The sequence below is a fragment of the Microchirus variegatus genome (genome assembly GCF_963457635.1).
Source record: "Microchirus variegatus genome assembly, chromosome: 6".
In the NCBI taxonomy this organism is placed as follows: Eukaryota; Metazoa; Chordata; class Actinopteri; order Pleuronectiformes; family Soleidae; genus Microchirus; species Microchirus variegatus.
In genome coordinates, this window is record NC_139807.1 from 27,203,578 (window position 1) to 27,217,371 (window position 13,794).

Genomic DNA, 13,794 nt, shown 5'->3' on the forward strand with positions numbered 1-13,794 from the left:
TGTCACACCAGTCAAAAGTATGAATGTCATAATCGTCTTTAGGTTCGTCACAGTGTCAGTGATATTTATTTAAAAATCTTCTCTGCCACTTATTAATATATAATGCCATATAGTTATAATATAATTCATTCATTTCTTTCTGTGATTAGTTTCCTTTCACATTTCTTCATGTTGTGTAAGGTTGTAATTTGTCACGGGATGATAATATGATAATATGCAATATTGAAATCAGCTTTTAGAAGATGTTCATGGATACGGGAGGAACCAGAAGAAACAATGTTACGAGCAGTTTCATGAGTTATTTGTGAAAATGTTAAAGTGAAACGCAAGAATGATAAAAACTGTAATCAACGATGACTGACAAGATACAGGCTCTCACTTGTGGCACTCTTCAAGCCACTCAGCAAATCGATGATCGCCCTAATGAACGATTGATTCTCCTTAATTTTAATCAACATAATAATAATGAAAATTCAGAATCATAAATGGTGAGTTTTTGGGGGGTTCTTTGACTGAGATGTGTTACTGTGACCCATCTCTAGTTTCTACTTTCTAACCCTCAGAGCTCCAGTACAGATGGTTAAAAACTCTGTGGCAGTGAACTTTTACTCCACCACACCCAGTGCTGTATTAGGCGCCGAATGTAAAGTTGTGCATGCTAAAATTAACAGCAACTTTTTGCCACATTTAGCAAAAAAACATGTGAATTTTTTTTATGTTAGTCTTGACCAGATTTACAGCAATATATGGGAATTTTGTGATATTTACTTCTCTTGAGAAAATATAATTTCAATGTTTAATCTGAATAACTAATCTAAATAAATCTAAATGCTAAATATATTTTTAAATCTAAATCTAAAGGTTAAATCTAAATATTGCGTTTGAAACTAAATATTTAGCTAATATGCAAATTCACACTGCCGGTAACCGGATGTACCAAAATAAAAGCTTGAGGAGGTCAGGCTGTGTTTATACAATCAAATGACGAATTAAAACCAAACAAGCCGGGGAAATAAACTTGAACATACACTATCGTGATAATAACTACCTAAACTATGTAAACGTTTTTCAAACTGTCAGGTGAAAAACAAATAATAAAATAATAATAAAATAAAATAATACATTAAAGCTAATCACCTCCGACAACGTCGCTGCCAAACTATAAATATGTCTTATCGTACGTCTTATTTATTTGTGTTCTCTGCTGCGATGTTCCGACTAAAAATCCATTCTGGGATACAATTTTCACATGGTGGCCACTGTGGGTACTGCAACAGAAAACCCCATGGAGCCCAAAAGCAATTTTCCCATTGACTGCAATAGTAAAAGAGACGCCTGTAAAAGTGTCCACAGGACACCTCGAGACATGGACACAGGCTTTTATAGATCTTTATATGGTAGTGACGCTACTGCGCATGCTCTACGGGCCCCGTCACCCGGAAATAAACGCGGAAGTCAAAAACTTTTTTGGCATATGCGCGGAAGAAAAGGGGGCGGTGCTCTATCCAGTTCATATAATACATCGATGTCTTCACCACCCGATGCATACTTGGTAAAAAAAGGCAGAGCGAAAACACTTCTGAACATGTTTTTTTTTGTTATTTTAGGTAGTTATTATCACGATAGATAGTATGTTCAAGTTTATTCCCCCGGCTTACTTGATTGTATAAACACAGCCTGACCTCCTCGAGCTTTTATTTTGGTGCATCCGGTTACCGGCAGTGTGAATTAGCTAAACATTTAGTTTCAAACGAAACCTTTAGATTTAACATTTATATTTAACATTTATATTTATATTTAACATTCATATTTATATTTAGCATTTACATTTAACATTTATATTTAACATTTATATTTATATTTAAGATGTATATTTATATTTAGCATTTAAATTTAACATTAAGATTTAATATTTAACATTTAGATTTTTTTTCAGATTAAACACTGAATTATATTTTCACAAGAGAAGTAAATACCACAAAATTCACAAATATTGCTGTAAATCTGGTCAAAACTAACATTAAAAAAAAATTCACATGTTTTTTTTTGCGAAATGTGGCAAAAAGTTGCTTATTTTTAGCATGCGCAACTTTACAATCGGCGCCTCATAAGGCTGGGCTCAATCACGACATCGCGGCTGTTACCTTCTCGTCAGTGCACTTTTTGATGAGCGCTTCTCGGGCCTGCAGCTTGCCCTCCAGGACGCTGTAGTCCCCTTCCCTCTGGTCGATCTGCTTCCTGTGCGTGTCCACCTGCACCATCAGCTCCGTGTTGCGCTTCTCCAGGCGGCTCCGCGCCGCGTCCGTGCGCTGCACCTGCGACTGCACCTCCACCAGCTCGTCCAGCAGACGCCCGTGCTTGTTGGACATTGTCCAGTAGTTAAAAGACAGAATGGCGACGATCACCATCAAGAAGATGAGGACGAAGGACGGGAGGCGGCCTCCCCGTCGGTTTGCACCAAACCCGATCATTTCCCAAAAAAAAAATGTAATTAAAAAAAAAAAAAAAACTAGAACGTTACTCCGTGTCGTTACACCGCGACCCGAGTGCACAGCTCAGTGACATATACAGCACATCCGTCTACGTGACATGCCGTTTATATGCGGCAACCGCTCCGAAATGCAAACACACTACCCGGACAGAGTCATGAATGTTCAAGGATTCACATTTCTTCTGAGCGTTTACTCTCCTTCCTCCTTCCGCACATGAGGCATCTTCCCGACAGTTCGTCCTATGCCCGTGGATGAAAACCGCCCGCGGGGACGTGGCCTAGCTCAGCTGGCAACGTTAAACACAGTCGACTAGAGATGAGACGTGGACAGCAGCGCGGCTCCGTGGCACCGACGAGTGTACAAATACAAACTACACACAGCTAGCTATACGGCGCTAGCCTTGAGCTAAGTATCTCCTTATAGTTCTTCGCTGCGGGACGTCGACCCCTTAACTCGAACGCCTCGAGTTATTTTAACCACAAAATACAAGTAAAAAAACGAGACCAATGATCATTTCAGACGTTAATGCTAGCTCCCACTGACCTGACAATGTCCGGCTAAACACTTCTCATTAGCAAGCAACGAACACGAGCGAGCTACTGTCACACAAACGACCGCGGTCTCCTCCTGCGCAGGACGGATGTAAACACTGAAATACATGCACAATCTGGGGATCACCAAACTACGGATTTTTTTTTTAATAATCTATGCAAACCGACGCACACCAAACATGGTTTCTGCGCTGTTAAGCGAATTGAAATCACGGTACACCATTTCCGGTACCGAAGGCCAACACCATTTCAAAATAAATGTGTGATTTGCTTACTTCCGGTGTATGCAACAGTATGCAACATGCAAAAAAAAGCAATAATTCCCCGAAGTATGTTTATATTATTAAGTGTATAATTAAAATCCTTATATTTCCATGGGCCTTTCATTTGTAGGCCTCAAATCAAGGCTAAAAACCTATTTGTTTAGGATGGCTTTTAATACCGAGTAGTATGGTGTCACACTTTTTTATCTTTTATTTGATTCTATCTTATTTTATTTTTGCACTATTTTATTGTTTTTACTGTTGTTAATTACTTTTATTTGTTTCCTCTTTATTAATTTACTTGTTGTAAAGCACTTTGGATCACCAAAAGGATTGTCGTAAAGGGCTGTATAAATAAAGTACAAGTACATTTGTACTTTTACACAAAATGCCGATTTGTCACTGCCCAAATAATTCACTTTATTTTATTACTGGAAAAATCACTTATCCACATTTCGTCCAATGAACATTCAAAAAAATAGAAAAACGATTAAAACATTGGATTAATGTAGTCAATTCTATTTGTTCATATATATATATATTGTTATTTGATTTGTAGTCAATTGATTTTTATCAAAAAAACAAAATTGTATAGTTGGAATTTTGTCAATAAACTATTTTTTTTATTTTGCCATAACGCATTGCGTGGTCGTGTTTCCGGGTACAGATCAGGCACTGAGGCCTTGCTTCTCAAGGCTTCCATCTTGCACACCACCATGTTTACAGACAAATAAACCAGCATGTTGTGTATTCACACAAAAATTCATGACATACACCAAGAAAAAACACATTCTTTGTGGCATGTGAAGGCCACTGTAGTTCCAGGACATGTTAGAATTTTAGATAATAATAATAATAATTAGATGCCAATAATTCTTACACACTGGACCTATAACGTCCTCTCTTGTGTTGTAAATAAAGAAAACAACATGGAGATATTTCAGTGCCAAATGGGCAAGAATACAGTCTTTAAATATATTTACCGCTGCCAAGGAGATTTAGGCTATGGATTTTGCTGCATTTTTCAATTTCCCTGCCTGTGACTTCATAAACAATTGTTAAACTTGTAAGACATAATTTTCTGTAATAATTCTGCAAAGAAAAATGACATGTTACAGTATCTAATATAGGTCTATGTGACAGTGTTTTGATCGAAATCCACTTAATGATTCAAGTTTAACAATAAAAACACAAAAACTGATTAGGCCTAGTCACCTTTGAAATTCCCAAAGTTACTACTTATTTTTTATTAAATTTGACTTAAAATCTTTTGCTTCAAAAACGTTGACAGGGAAACTGACATACTTATCTCCTGTTGATGCCGGGAATGTTGCTTATCTGGGGAATCTGAGTGGCCTTGGCAGAGGTTTCTCAGAGCCATCAAACTAGTTGTACAACAATGTCATTAAATCTGATATGCAGTTCTTATTCACTTGTCATTAATCACGTGTGATGAGAAACAATGAAACAATGTTGGATTAAAAAAGGCAGATTTGCAGTTCTAGAATCACAAACAGGCTGGTTTCAGAGGTATTCTGTAATTTGACTAAACAAGTGCTGAAAAGTGATGAAAGCATTTATTAGACCGAGTAAGGTCTATGTTGATTATTTTTCAACAATTTATGTCACTTAAAGCGGACCTAGACCGGAAGTTCCAATGAACGCTGTTTTTTAGTGTGTATCTGTGTAATTACCTTGTTTATGAAGCCCTGAAGGTTCTAAACAAACAGTTCAGCCACTGATGAGAACGCTGTGTTTTATTGTAATCTCGGGCTCAGCGAGATCTCTGAAAAAACCCGGTCCGGTTACTTAAACACCGGAACAGCAGATCCTCCTGCTCCGGGCACTAGTCTGGGCACATCCGGTTGCATACATTGAACCGCAGAAGAAGAATAACGTCCATTGTGGAGGTGTCTTCTGACTCTGGGTCTGACTCCGGGTCAAAGTCATAAAAGGGACTGCGGCGGGGAGTCGTGAAGAAGCTATTTTTAAATATTGTTAAAACAATGTTTTGATAATGAGTAGCAGTGCATCCAACGTTCCAGAGGGGGGAGCTGTGCTTCTGAGAGCGGGTGTGCCGAATGTCACTTCCGGGGTACTGGCCAATCACAACACAGTCTGTCTTCTCAGACGAGATTTATGTCTGAAATAGCGCGGCTGACAAGTGCTTCAAAAAGGACAGATTTCTATCGGCTTGTTTCCAGCAACTAGGAGGTTTTTGACCATTAAAACAACGTTTTGATAATGAGTAGCAGTGCAATTACGTTCCAGAGGGGGAAGCTGCGCTTCTGAGCGGGTGTACTTCCGGGTACTGGCCAATCACAAGACGTGTGATTGGAGATGTCTTCTGGGTGAGAAAGTTGAGTCTGAAATATTGCGGCTGGGAAACAGCGTCAGAAAAGAGGATTTCTATCGGCTCGTTTACAGCAACTAGGAGGTTTTTGACCATAAAAACAAGTTAATGTATGTAAGTAGACCTCCATAACTAACATATATGTGCAACAGGACCACTCTAGGTCCGCTTTAAACTTCACAGTCTGTGATTGAAAACGACATAAACAAAATGGTCAAAATGACACACAATCCAGAAACAGGGAGCTGCAATGAGAACAAAAAACCACCAGATACAAACTCATACTTTAATGTAACACTGATAAGAATCGCAATACACAATGAGGTCAGTTAAATAATCCACATCTGTGATGTTTTTTTTGAACCAGCAACGCCACAAAATATTCACCACCCTATCAGCAACACTTGCACAAAGTCTGCAAACAATGGCCAGTAATGCCCGGTCAGTTCGGTTTACAGATGAATACAAACATCTCTCGAGCAGTCCTGATGACATTATTGCCACTGTCGGTCAGCCACGGATTTGAACTTTAACCAGCTGTGAATCTTTTTTCTTTGTTAAGGAGATGAAACTCAGTAGAAAAAAAACATTCTTTTCAATTTTCTGATGAAAAAGAAACCTTCACAGACTCAGTCAGTCAGGTGTGTTTGCTACCATTTCTGCTGATGACTTGGCACAGTCTCACAGGGCATGAGAGCGTTTGTCTATATGGCAGTCACACTGTACAAATACACGATCTCACGACGTCTCAGGAGGTATGAAATGCTCCGCTCCAGCACCACCTTAAAATGCCCTCAGAGGTTTAACTCGAGTCCTCGCTGGGAGAAACGGTCAGAGAACGGTTTCTCTGTACTCAAGGCCTTGTTCGGAGGGAGGGGCGTCCACTGGTTTGGTGGAGGCGCTGGTTGTCTGTGGGATGTGTTTGGGGCGGCTCATGGAGGGAGACGACGAGGAGCTCAGCGCGCCGCAGCTCTGGAGATGAAGGTCGTCGCAGTCTCGCTTTCTGGGACTGCCGATGGTGCGCTGGGTCATCACCTGGACCGCACCAATCAACAGGCAAAGAGAGACACGTGTTAAGTTTTTTTTAATGTTGTATAAGCTAAAGAGTCAAAGTCATTGGACGTCAAAGGGATTTACGTGATAGATGAATATATATTGATTATTATTATTTTTTATTTTCATTAGTCAGTTTATTATTGTGCAATGTGATGTTGTATTGTATTATGTACATTGTTGTAAGGGCCAATTTAGGAACCCAACATTGGACTGAGGGCCACCAAAGGAAAAAAAAAGGGAAAAAAACAGAAAGAAATCCAAATTGTAATAATTTTAATGACCAGATTGCAGTTCTACAGTTTAGCGTTAAGTAATATAAGCGTTAATATAATGTAATTTAAGCATTAATATAATAACGGTTTATAATTTACTGGGTAATTACCATTGTTCTTACCTTCTAATTACAGGTTAATACCAAGTAACACATTTATGTTACCATATATTTATTGGGTAAATAGCTAGTAATTGGGGGCTGTAGCTACCTGCTTATTACCAGCTTATAACCCAATAATACACTAAAATTCACCATATAGAAACCAGTTAAATACCCAGTATTTTTGTTTACACTTATTGGTCTGTATCCAGTAATGTCCATCCATCCATCCATTATCTACCGCTTTATCCTCCACCAGAGGGTCACGGGGGGTGCTGTGCCGATCTCAGCAGACATTGGGCGATAGGCGGGGTACACCCTGGACAGTTCGCCAGTCCATCACAGGGCCACATAGAGACAAACAAACCAATCACTCACACACTCACACCTACGGTCAATTTAGAGTGACCAATTCACCTAATCCCCATATCGCATGTTTTTGGACTGTGGGAGGAAGCCGGAGAACCCGGAGGAAACCCACGCACACACGGGGAGAACATGCAAACTCCTTGCAGGAAGGCCCTTGTTCCGAAGTTGTTCCAAACGGGGCTCGAACCCAGGAACCCGGGTCTTCTTGCTGCAAAGGCAAGAGTGCTAACCACTACACCAACCGTGGGCCCCAGTAATGTCCAATAAACATTTAACAAGCTTAGTACCTCCTGGATTAAAACTATCAACTGTAATTCACTGCGGGCCGCCAGAAATGTTTCTGCGGGCCGCCATTGGCCCCCGGGCCGCACTTTGAGAACCAATGCGCTAATGTAACGGTATTGTTCCCCAAAATCATGGACCTGTGACGGTGTCAAACTACTGTGAGTCTTCTGGCCAAAAACAGTAGTTCTGTTTCAGCCGATGTGGAGAAAAGCAGAAGAAGCACTGTTTAAATCTGACTTTTAAAGGAATTTAGAACTTTCCCAAGTCAAGAAAAAAATAAATAGCCGACACTGGCGAACTGCAAAGGGAATACAAGTAATATGAAAAGTCACTTATGAATGAGTTTGTTGTATTGTGAGATTTCGATATTGTTACAAAAATGATGAAATATTTACGTTTAGAGAGCTGTATAACTCTTATAAACACAATACACTAGCATTCAAAAATGATTATTTTGAATAAAAATGATTATTTCTAATGTTGTCTAGCAACTTTTTTGATGAATAAAAGTGTAACGTTTAATGGAAAACACAAAACAATTGTATCGGTGCCCCCAAACTCTTGAACAGTAGTGTATGATACACTGCCTCTATAAATGATATATACTGTCTAATGTTGGATGGATGGATGAACACTAATTTTGGGGCGAAAAGTTGTCACACCCTGCACAGGTCACCAGTCCGTCACAGGGCAAAGACAGAGACAAACGTTATTTTCTAAATTACCTGATCGATAACATTGGCACTGAAGATGGCCTCCTCCATGTGTTTCTCGTCCGACTTGATGACACACTTGATGTTGTTGACCACCTGCTGCACTTCTGGAGGTAGACTGCAGTTGGAGTGTTCCAGGAACTTGGCCACCAGTATCTTGGTGTCTTTGTACATCTTGAGGTCAGCCAGGGAGTGCGGGCGCTCGTTAGATGAGTTTGTGTGCAGGGACCGAGGCTTCAGGAGAATGTCGATTTTCCTGTCCTCTTTCTGCTGCCTCCTGACACTCGTGGGCTTACCTCCGACAACCTCTGCTGCCGAGATGTCTCTCGAGTCTGAGGATAAAGCGAAGAAGAATTGTGAAACCATTAAATCAGTTCAATCGCAAACAATTGCAATGATCATTTCAGTGGAGTTACTCTTGCTTTGTGTATCGTAGCTCGGTTAAAATGGGCTGGAATTCTTTCCCTTGAATTTATGTATATAAGACAACTTACAGTAAATATAACGATGTATCCAACATATTTTAAGATAATTCAACCCTCAACCCTAATTCAACAAATTTGGGTTTTACATGTCTTCTTATTCAGTTTCATGATTAAACCTTAAAATAAAACGAAATTAATTAATAGTGTAGGTCACTTCCGTTGTGGGTTACTTCCGTTGTGGCTTTTGTATTTGTGTTGTGGCTTTTGCATTTGTGTTGTGGCTTTTGTGTTTGTGTTGTGGCTTTTGTATTTGTGTTGTGGCTTTTGTATTTGTGTTGTGGCTTTTGTATTTGTGTTGTGGCTTTTGCATTTGTGTTGTGCCTTTTGTGTTATGGCTTTTGTATTTGTGTTGTGGTTTTTGAGTTGTGGCTTTTGTATTTGTGTTGTGGCTTTTGTATTTGTGTTGTGGCTTTTGCATTTGTGTTGTGGCTTTTGTGTTTGTGTTATGGCTTTTGTATTTGTGTTGTGGCTTTTGTATTTGCGTTGTGATTTAATGTTTTCGTGTTTTCTGCTTTTGTGTTTGCGTTGTGGGATTTGTGTTTGCGTTGTGAGTTAATGTTTTCGTGTTTTCTGCTTTTGTGTTTTGCGTTGTGAGTTAATGTTTTTGTGTTTTCTGCTTTTGTGTTTTGCGTTGTGAGTTAATGTTTTCGTGTTTTCTGCTTTTGTGTTTGCGTTGTGAGTTAATGTTTCGTGTTTTCTGCTTTTGTGTTTGCGTTGTGTGATTTGTGTTTCCGTTTTGGGTTAATGTTTTTGTGTTTTTGATTTGCGTTTGTGTTTTTTGATTTGTGTTGTTTTGTGATTTGCGTTTGTGTTTTGCACCTCAGGGCCCCGTACAATACCGAACTCTGCACTAAATCACTTTCGGTAATACATGATATGTTTACTGCTGCTGCATTAACACAAATGTATCATTGTATCCTACCTCATTTACCTGTGCAATATTTACTGTGCAATAAGAAAATACATTTATCATACTGCTGCTCACTTTATTATTATACTGCTGTTCACATCTCATTAGACTTTTTTTTTTAATTCACTTCACTTTATTGCCACTTATGTTTCTTCTTGTATTGTGCACTCCTTTGTTTTGCACTTTTTTAATGTAGTAGTATTGCATGTTACTAGTACTAAGGTTTATCTCAGCGAGTCAACGGTTCTCTACATCCCAAGCATTTCATTGCATTGTTGACCCTGTGTTGAAAGTGCATATTAAAAAATAAACTCATCTTGAATCTTGAATATACATGATACAAATAATACAAATCACATACTAAATAAAAGATATAAAAATAACTACATCATGTAATGTAAAATCAATAAACAAACAAAAATATAGTCATAATAGGGGCTATGGAGAATAATTGATCAAAATATAGCAGCGTGAGTTAAAGTATCTATGATACTGTTCATGTTAGGGAAGGATTTAGAGAAGTGTGCTTTATGAATGTTAAATTGACCAAATGCAAGAATAAGATTTGTCATGTGATTTAAAGATTTGCTGCTACAATTAAATTCAGTGACAATATCCCTTTGGGTTCAATTAATATGAATCGTCCTGTTCTGAATAAACTTCTCAATGTCTCTCCAAAATACAAAAGAAAAGGGGCAGTGATAAAACAAATGTAAAGCTGTCTCTGGCCCAATTTCACAAAAGCACATAACATGAACTTGTGTCTACATACCTTGCTCTGGTGATGAGCTATGAGCTGAAGCTCCAGCAGCAGGGTTAATGGTTGAGGCGCAGCCACTATTTTCTCCTGTAGAGGGAGACAAAAACCTGTGAGTGAGGACCAACAAAGCAGCCGATAGAAACCACTGCTACCACTGATGATAAATCATTACCACTATCTACAGATCCAACAGTTGCTTCATAAGCAAATTAATACAATAATTATTATTATTATTATTATTATTACAATTATTTAGAAGGGTTTATTGACAGGTAATGAATATACTACCCATTAGAATGTTTGTATAAGTGTGCAATCACTTTCATAGCCATATAAAACGTAAAAAGTACTTTAGGTTAGGTGTCTTGATTCAGGGTCGCGGTACCATGTTTCTACAGCAGCTGCCCTTATTAATCGATTACTAAATTAATCGGCAACTTTTTGATAAGCGATAATCGGCGTGAAGCCTTTTTCATGATTAAAACAAGATTTCTGTGGCTACTTACTACAGGTGACGTTTTGTTGATATTTGCCATTATTGTGAAACAGTATGAAATTAAATATTTAAAATATTCACCAAAAACCAACAAAAAGACATTTTCTCATTCTGATTGCTGTAGTAGTTGCCAATGGTTGGCAGCTATTCAACAAAATTAAATTTCCATCGTCTGTTTGACGTAGCCGGCTTCGGTGAAACAGGATGGGAATAATTCTGAAAAACACACCAAAGGCATCGTCATATTTTTATTACAGAGTATTTTAGAATAATATTTATAAAAATTTATTTCATACTGTTTCACAATAATGGCAAATATCAACAAAACTTCACCTGTAGTAAGTAGCCGCCTACCATTGGCAACTACTACAGCAATCAGAATGAGAAAATATATTTTTGTTGATTTTTGGTGAATTCTTTAAATATTTAATTTCATACTGTTTCACTATAATGGCAAATATCAACAAAACATTACCTGTAGTAAATAGCTGCCTACCATTGGCAACTACTACAGCAATCAGAATGGGAAAATGTCTATTTGTTGATTGAGGAAAATGTCTTTCGAAAATGAATATCCAGCGAACATCAAACCTGCTAACTTATGCACACTCAAAGAAATCATTTAAACTGAATCATTTTGGTTTGTGGACAAAAGATTCAAGACATTCGAGAACATAGTCATTTCCAGGTTTGACGAACACTGATTAACTTTTTTTCTGACATTTTATGGACCAAACGATTCATCGATTAATCGGCAAAAATAATCGACAGCTGCAGTATGAATTTTTTCTGACATTTCCTGTCACACTCACCTCCTCTCGTAGAGGAGCAGGAGATGGGGTCACTGGTGGAGCGGACAATCCGGGCCAGCTTGCGGTACCTCCGGGCTGCTCGGAACACCCGAGGTCGGGTGGGTGAGGGTTGGCCACTCTGGGCTGAGGTAGAGGCCGGCTGTGACGTCGAAGACGGCGACCAAACACTGAAACACAGCCTGGGGCCACGCGGTCTGCTCGGAGGGGAAGGAGACGGAGAAGGAGCCAGGGGGCTGATGTTGGAGGTTCCACCAGAGGAGGCCACAGAGGTGGGGGAGCAAGGCTGAGGCGGTGGGGGGAGGGTGACCGGGAGCATGAGCTTCCGGCTCATCATTCGTGCTTTAATGAGGGAGTGTGTCTGAGGTTTGGGTGGCTCCTCTGGTAACTGTTTGGCTGATGCGAGCTCGTCACAGATGTGCATCGCAGCGCTGAGTTCGTTGCATGGATGAGTGTTGTCGGTGGAATCCTCCTGGTCCAGATTACTGTAGTTTTCTGAGGACCAGTCGGGCGAGCGCTCCAGAGAATCCTGAGTCTGCGACGACTCACTGTATCCGGTGTCACTGGGGCGAGCGTCTATGTTGGTCAGGCCGCGGTGGCAACGCGACGATCCGCGAGTACAGAGCTCCAGGCTGGTGCAGCTTCCGTCGGCGGGGCCGGTGTGGGGCGTGCCGTACGGAGAGGAGTCTGAGCCCTGCACCTCCAGAGAGCACAAGTCCTCGGAGGAGCAAGTCTGGTCCTGATCGGCTACCTCTGACACCATCAGTGATGCGCTGTCCACTGAGGCTGAAAAAAACCCAAAAGGGAATAAAGCCTCATCAGCATGACTATACTGGCAGAACACTGGACAAACCCCCCCCCTGCAATGTTCCCTCTGTTTTTACCCTGAGTGCTGAGGCCTGCAGTCGTGTTCCTGTCGCACAAACTCGACCCAGTTGCTTGTTGCTCAATGCTGGTCGTCACCTGTGCAGACGAAGATATATGTAAAACATCTGATGAAGATGACTTGGGCACAGTGTCAGTTCCTCTTATTGTTGTTGTTGTTATTATTATCTCTGTTAGATTTTGGTTGGATAAATACAGGTGATTTAGCCAATTCTCCAAAAGAGGATACAATCAAAAACAGAATTATATAATGGCTAAAATGTTGTCCCCAGTTGCCGTCAATAAGAAATGTGTATTAATTATTTATATCTGTAGTAAATAGATATTAGTGCCTGTGAAGAAAAATATAATGGAAATATATATAGGTAAAGAGGACTAAAAGAAATTCAACCCACAATGGATATCAATTATATAAAAAAAAAAAAAAAATTAAATCACCAATAATATCATTTATTACACTAATCAGCCCCTTTGTGAGGTACAACTTTTCAACTGCTTCTCTATGCACATACACTACCATTCAAAAGTTTGGGGTCACTTAAAATGTCCTTATTTTTGAAAGGAAACGCTATTTTTGAATATGAATGTAACATTAAATGAATCATAAATACACTCTATACATTGTTAATGTGGTAAACGACTATTCTAGCTGCAAATGTCTGCTTTTTAATGGAATATGTACATAGGTGTATAGAGGTCCATTTCCAGTGTTCTAATGGTACATTGTGTTTGTTAATGGCGTTAGAAGGCTATTGGATGATAAGAAAACCCTTGAAAACCCTTGTGCAATGATGTTAACACAGCTGAAAACAGTTTTGCTGGTTCTTTGACCAAAGGGCAAAATTATTATTTAGAATAAAAATCATTATTTCTAATCTTGTCAATGTCTTGACTATATTTTCTATTCCCTTTGCAACTCTTTTGATGAATAAAAGTGTGACTTTTAATGGAAAACACAAACAATTTGTATAGGTGAGCCCAAACTTTTGAACGG

General features: G+C 39.4%; 2 protein-coding genes across 5 annotated transcripts in view; both read right to left on the reverse strand.

Moving 5' to 3' along the window:
- golm2 (golgi membrane protein 2) overlaps window positions 1-3,231 on the reverse strand; it is a 15,837-nt gene extending 12,606 nt beyond the window's left edge. For all 4 annotated transcript variants that reach the window (XM_083891185.1, XM_083891187.1, XM_083891186.1 and 1 more), the window contains exon 1: window positions 2,145-3,231. In XM_083891185.1, coding sequence (XP_083747311.1) covers window positions 2,145-2,471 — 327 coding nt within the window. In that variant the 5' untranslated portion in view covers window positions 2,472-3,231. The remainder of the gene's footprint in view (window positions 1-2,144) is intronic.
- Window positions 3,232-6,490: 3,259 nt separating this feature from the next.
- The window catches only part of fam189a1 (family with sequence similarity 189 member A1), a gene marked incomplete at both ends in the record, with an annotated part of 118,476 nt that continues 111,172 nt past the window's right edge, over window positions 6,491-13,794 (reverse strand). The window contains 5 exons of the mRNA XM_083891801.1: window positions 6,491-6,694; window positions 8,468-8,787; window positions 10,623-10,697; window positions 11,919-12,701; window positions 12,800-12,878. Coding sequence (XP_083747927.1) covers window positions 6,491-6,694; window positions 8,468-8,787; window positions 10,623-10,697; window positions 11,919-12,701; window positions 12,800-12,878 — 1,461 coding nt within the window. The remainder of the gene's footprint in view (window positions 6,695-8,467; window positions 8,788-10,622; window positions 10,698-11,918; window positions 12,702-12,799; window positions 12,879-13,794) is intronic.